The 6,403-nt window shown below is 48.6% G+C and overlaps 1 protein-coding gene across 1 annotated transcript in view; it reads left to right on the top strand.

The window, feature by feature from the left end:
- The window catches only part of si:dkey-96l17.6 (kinesin-like protein KIN-14E), an 8,729-nt gene extending 2,326 nt beyond the window's left edge, over nt 1-6,403 (top strand). The window contains exons 3-9 of the mRNA XM_031305456.2: nt 1-112; nt 551-779; nt 1,944-2,104; nt 2,322-2,426; nt 3,121-3,218; nt 3,297-3,375; nt 6,353-6,403. The exon at nt 1-112 is cut by the window's left edge and continues 69 nt beyond it. Coding sequence (XP_031161316.2) covers nt 1-112; nt 551-779; nt 1,944-2,104; nt 2,322-2,426; nt 3,121-3,218; nt 3,297-3,375; nt 6,353-6,403 — 835 coding nt within the window. The remainder of the gene's footprint in view (nt 113-550; nt 780-1,943; nt 2,105-2,321; nt 2,427-3,120; nt 3,219-3,296; nt 3,376-6,352) is intronic.

Here is a 6,403-nt window from a genome sequence, read left to right as displayed (position 1 = left end):
GACCTTCACCATGGTGGGGGACAAGGAGCAGAAGAACCCCGGGATCATGCCCAGATCTTTCAACGCCATCTTCGACATCATACAGGAGAGCAGCAGCAAGTTCCACTTTAAGGTAACAGGCAGCAGGCCGGCTTAAAATAATCGATTCTTTGATTCAAATCATGTGAGAGTGTGTGTGTCTGTGTGTGTGGGTACCGTACCGTTCCGTACTGTTCCGGACCGTGCCGTGGCGTCCTGTACCGCTCCGTAACGTACCATTCCATGCTGTCCCCTACCGTGCGGTGCCGTACCATGACGTACCGTGCCGTACCGTAACGTGATGTACCATGCCTTATATTCTATAAGTATAGAAAATGGTAATTAGCCATTTGCAATTTGCACAGCTCTTTGAGTAGCCCAAATGTTTACTGTACATTTGTATTTTAATTGTTTTAACCCTGTGCTTGTTGTGTGTCTCTGTTGTAACTCTTGCAGCAATTTCTCCCAGTGTCCAAAACTAATTTCTCCTTGAGGAGACTAATAAAGGTACTTTGACTTTGTCCCTCCTCAGGTGTCGGCCTACATGTTGGAGCTGTACAACGACCGGCTGCAGGATCTCTTGGCGCCGCCGGCTGCGGACGCCACGGCGCTGCCCGGCGCAGCCCGGCGGGTGGAGATCAAGAGGAACAGGAAGGGCGTTGTGTTCGCTCAGGGAGCAGAGACTAAGGAGGCGTCCAGCGCTCAGGAGCTGTACGCCCTGTTCCAGCAGGCCGGCTCCCACCGACACATCTCCGCCACCAGTGAGTCTCCGTGCCGTGCCGTACCGTGCCGTGCTGTACCGTACCGTGCCGTGCTGTACCGTACCGTGCCGTACTCAAGCCTACCGTGCCGAACCGCCCCGTACCGTCCCCTACCGTGCCATACCATTCCGTACTGTGCCGTACTGTCCTGTACCATACCGTACCGTCCCGACCCCTACTGTCCCGTCCACTACCGTTCCGTAACGTACCATTCCGTGCCGTCCCCGACCGTGCGGTGCCATACCGCGATGTAGCATGCCTTGCCGTACCGTGACGTGCCGTGACGTACCGTGCCTTAACGTGATGTACCATGGCGTGCCGTACCGTGCTGTGCCTTTAAAAAGCCCTGCTAAATACTATACGTGCCTGATCGAGCGTGTCTCTCTCTCTCTCTCTCTCTCTCTCTCTCAGAGACAAGATGAAGTAGTGTGTGTGTGTGTGTGTCTGTTTGTGTCTATGTGTGTGTGTGTGTGTGTGTGTGTGTGTGTGTGTGTATGTGTGTGTGTGTTTCTTAATTTTCACATATCCACAATATCCTCATGTCTGGGTTTCCCTTTTGACATGGGATTCTGTAGAGAAACAGAGCGGGCTTGTCTCTCTTTGTTTGTCTAATTGAACAACAACAATGTGATATTTTGGCTACCGTGTGGTAAAAGCTGAGCTGACTCGTTGCTTCTGTTTGCCCTCCAGCTGCCGTGACATCACGGGAACACTAGAAATGGGCCTATCAATTTCATTTGTCTCATGAAATGGTAGAAGTACAGTTCCAGTGAAATGTTACCGTCAACTCCTTCAAGGCTGTCAGATCACCATGCCAACCCTCATCAGCAGCTGCTCTTTTTCTTTTTCTGTTATCAAACATGACTTCTTTTTCTCATCATCAGAGGAAACTTTGCAGCATCAGCTCTCTATCCAGTAATCAATGTCCTTTACACAAGTCTAAAACCACAGAGGCTGACGTGTCTTCATACGCACATTATTCAGAGAGGAGGGGGGGGGGGGTCTGTTTGTGTGTGTTTGAGTCTCTGTGTGTGTGTGTGTGTGTGTGTGTGTGTGTGTGTGTGTGTGTGTGTGTGTGTGTGTGTGTGTGTGTCTGTGTGTGTCTGTGTGTGTGTGTGTCAGATGTCTGGTATGGACTGACCATGTGATGTGTGTTTCCCCCAGAGATGAACGTGGAGAGCTCCCGCTCCCATCTCATCGTTTGCATCATGGTGGAGAGCCGAAATCTGACCAACGGCAGTGTGAGCACCGGGAAGCTGAGCCTGGTGGACCTGGCCGGCAGCGAGAGAGCCGCCAGGACCGGCGCCAAGGACCACCAGCTAAAGGTTCAATACCTGCAGACATGTCAGACACCTCCCTAGATAGCTGGAGATCTCACCCCCCCCCCCCCCCCCCGTCCCCCAATGTTGAACCCAAAGTTACGCCCTTGTGTTGGAGAAACCCTGATATAGGGAATAGAGAGACAGAGGGAATGAGGGAACGGTTTCTGACTCCATGACAGAAAGTATATCAGCTGTTCCTTCTCTCTCTCCCTTCCTGCAGGAGGCTAACTCCATCAACAAGTCTCTGAGCGCTCTGGGAGATGTGATCTCAGCGTTGTCTGCAGAACTGCCACACGTACCATACAGGAACAGCAAGCTCACACAGGTAATGGGGCGGCAGGAGCTCACTCTGTATAGAGTTGGGTTGGGAACCAGAGGGTCGCTGGTTCAAGTCCCCTCACGGACCAAAACACGGAATGTGGACTGGTAGCTGGAGAGATGCCAGTTCACCTCTCAACACTCTGTTACAGGGACACACACACAGACACACACAAACTTGCATACTTACACACACACACTTGCATACTCTCACACACACACACACACACACACACACACACACACACACACACACACACAGACACACTTGCATACTCACACACACTTGCATACTCACACACATATACACACACACACTCACACAGATACACACTTGCATACTCACAGACACACACACACACACTTGCATACTCACACACAGACACACATACAAACGCGTACACACACAGACACACACTTGCATACTCACACACACATACACACTTGCATAAACACACACACACACACTAGCATACTCACACACAGACACACCCTCCCTAGTACAGTTTTAACCAAACTGCGACTAATTTACAGTAAAAATGTTTAAAACTGCGAGCGTTCCCTTCTCTGGTTTAGATATGAGGACGGATAACTCTCCTGTGGGTCGTATTGGGGTCGGAGGGGGACGACAACCCAAAGATATCCTTGTATGTTTTGGGGGACTGGTTGGGTGCAGGTTAGCTAACTGTTTCTTCTCTCAGGTGATGCAGGACTCACTCGGAGGAAACGCCAAAACCCTCATGATCGTCAACATCTCTCCTTCAGAATGCAACCTCGAGGAGACGCTCACTTCTCTTGTGTAAGAAACAAACAGAGATCCATGTTTTCATCCGTCTGAACGCTAACAAACTCCTAAAAAAACACCTGAACTTTCCAGGTACGCAACCAGAGTGAAGGCCATAACCAACAATGCTCAAAGACACGTGGAGAGCAAAGAGATTGCCCAGCTGAAAGAGGTGCGTCTGTGACACCGTGATGTGTCACAGCGTAAATACACTGCACACGGAAGCGCCGCAAATAGCCGCAAAGCGTAGATTTGTGCCTGATCGCGCACCTGGCTGTTCATATCAGACGTGCATTTCTCCGCAGCGGCCACAGAGCAGTCGTTCTCCTCCTCACTCTACAGTATGCCTCTCTCTCTCTCCCAGTGTATGTGTGTGTGTGAGTGTGTGTCAGAGTGTGTGTGTGTGTGTGTGTCCGGGAGTCCAGTATACTTGTGGGGTCCCGGCAGCTTTGTGGGGCCAAAATGCTGGACCCCACAACTTTAAACAGCTGTTTGAGGGTTAAGGCTGAATCCCATTTCTCTGTCTTACCCCTAGCCCTTGTCCCTCGAAACCGAGTGGTAAGGGCTAGGGGTGAAAACATACCCCTATGAAATGAGACGCCACTTGGTTACATTAACATACTTAGGTCTGTTTGCAATAAATATTTGTATACACACTGCATGGTGTGTTGTACATCTGTTTCAGTTATCACTGTTTTGAATGTCATTGATGTTCAGAAACACTTTCTTTGTTAACAAAAAGTCTTTATTGCCCAATAAAGTAAACATTATTACAACTATTAGAACCATAACTTACATGTCACACACATATAAAAAAGGCACTCAAATGTATAAAACTAAAAAAAGACACACAAGACCACAAACTAACTAACTAAAAAAAACTACAGCTATTCTGAAATTCCAGACCAGTCTGATGCCTGTTGGCCAGTAACCTCTCTCTCCATGCCCCATTACTTTCATTAGTGTCCTGTATCATAACCAACAACAATGTACAGGTGCATGAACAGGAATGAATTACACGTTTACAATAATACAGTACCAATACAATAATGAATGGCTACAACATGAACGCAGAAACTTCTGCTCGTTTTCAGCCTGAAAGTGGATCAGCTGCTGGGTTTCCTCAGGCGTCCCTGTGTGATACAGGACGGTATATGTTCCTCAGGCGTCCCTGTGTGATACAGGACGGTATATGTTCCACAGGCGTCCCTGTGTGATACAGGACGGTATATGTTCCTCAGGCGTCCCTGTGTGATACAGGACGGTATATGTTCCACAGGCATCGCTGTGTGATACAGGACGGTAAATGTTCCTCCGGCATCCCTGTGTGATACAGGACGGTATATGTTCCTCAGGCGTCCCTGTGTGATACAGGACGGTAAATGTTCCTCAGGCGTCCCTGTGTGATACAGGAAGGTATATGTTCCTCAGGCGTCCCTGTGTGATACAGGACGGTATATGTTCCTCAGGCGTCCCGGTGTGATACAGGACGGTATATGTTCCACAGGCATCGCTGTGTGATACAGGACGGTAAATGTTCCTCCGGCATCCCTGTGTGATACAGGACGGTATATGTTCCTCAGGCGTCCCTGTGTGATACAGGACGGTATATGTTCCTCAGGCGTCCCTGTGTGATACAGGACGGTAAATGTTCCTCCGGCGTCCCTGTGTGATACAGGACGGTATATGTTCCTCAGGCGTCCCTGTGTGATACAGGACGGTATATGTTCCTCAGGCGTCCCTGTGTGATACAGGACGGTAAATGTTCCTCCGGCGTCCCTGTGTGATACAGGACGGTATATGTTCCTCAGGCGTCCCTGTGTGATACAGGAAGGTACATGTTCCTCAGGCGTCCCTGTGTGATACAGGACGGTAAATGTTCCTCCGGCGTCCCTGTGTGATACAGGACGGTATATGTTCCTCAGGCGTCCCGGTGTGATACAGGACGGTATATGTTCCTCAGGCGTCCCTGTGTGATACAGGACGGTATATGTTCCTCAGGCGTCCCTGTGTGATACAGGACGGTATATGTTCCTCAGGCGTCCCGGTGTGATACAGGACGGTATATGTTCCTCAGGCGTCCCGGTGTGATACAAGACGGTATATGTTCCTCAGGCGTCCCTGTGTGATACAGGACGGTAAATGTAAAGCACGTATCGATGTCTCCAAAGCAAGTAGTGTTATACACTGATATCAAACGAAATTCACTGCTAATGGAGTTTAGTTAACACTGTAGACATGCATGGAGTTCATTCAAGGCAGAGAAATGCGGGACTGTTGTGCAAGTATGCAATGTAACGTTAACGTTAACTTTAGCGTTATCATTAGCATAGCAAGCTAGCGATTTTTTAAAAACGTCTCAATTACAAATATGGTTGCAAATATATATGTACAGGACTGTGTAGAGCACAAAACAAGACTTTCATAATTTTTAAATCAATTCTTTAAGAGTCTCTCTGGTCAACCTGGCAGCCATTGTTCCTTGTTGCGCAATGTATCTGGATACCTCTTGCTTTCAAGAAAGCTTGCGTCCTTGCTTGGTGTTAAGGGGTATCTAACCCCTTCCCCTTAGCCCTACCCCTCGATCAAAATGAGTATTGGGACAGCCCTTACTCTCACGTGAACACGCAAAACTAAGGGGAAGGGGTAAGACAGAGAAATGAGACGCAGCCTTGGTTTTAGGATTAGGGATATAATTAGGTTATGGTTAGGGTGAGGGTAAGGGTTAAGGTTAGGCATTTAGTTGTGATGGTTACCACCACTATGTGTGTCTTTGTGTGTGTATGTGTTTGTGTGTGTGAGTGTGTGTCTGTGTGTGTGTCTCTCTCTCTCCGTGTGTCTCGCTGTAGACAGCTGAGAAGTCAAGACAGCCAAAATCACCACAAACCTATGTGTTTTATTTTTAAATTTGTTTTATTTTCTGTAAGTTGTCCGCGCCTGATCGCAGCCGCTCCGATCTGATCACAGCCTGTGTGGCCAGACAGATTGGATAACATGGGCGCCAAAATTAAAACAGCTCAGCTTCGGGGCGCTTCAGCGTGCCGTGTGTTTCAAATATCACAAAACATATAGGATAGAATATACACAATCTGATGCACATTGAAACAGTCACACTTGGAAACTTGATGTCTGTTTTCTGTTTGTGCCAGGTGATCCTCAGGCTGAGGGCGGGGCAGACAGTGGAAGAGGAGGACGTTTGA

Source organism: Sander lucioperca, chromosome 2 (genome assembly GCF_008315115.2).
Source record: "Sander lucioperca isolate FBNREF2018 chromosome 2, SLUC_FBN_1.2, whole genome shotgun sequence".
Taxonomy (NCBI): domain Eukaryota; kingdom Metazoa; phylum Chordata; class Actinopteri; order Perciformes; family Percidae; genus Sander; species Sander lucioperca.
This window is presented reverse-complemented; position numbering and strand designations above follow the sequence as displayed.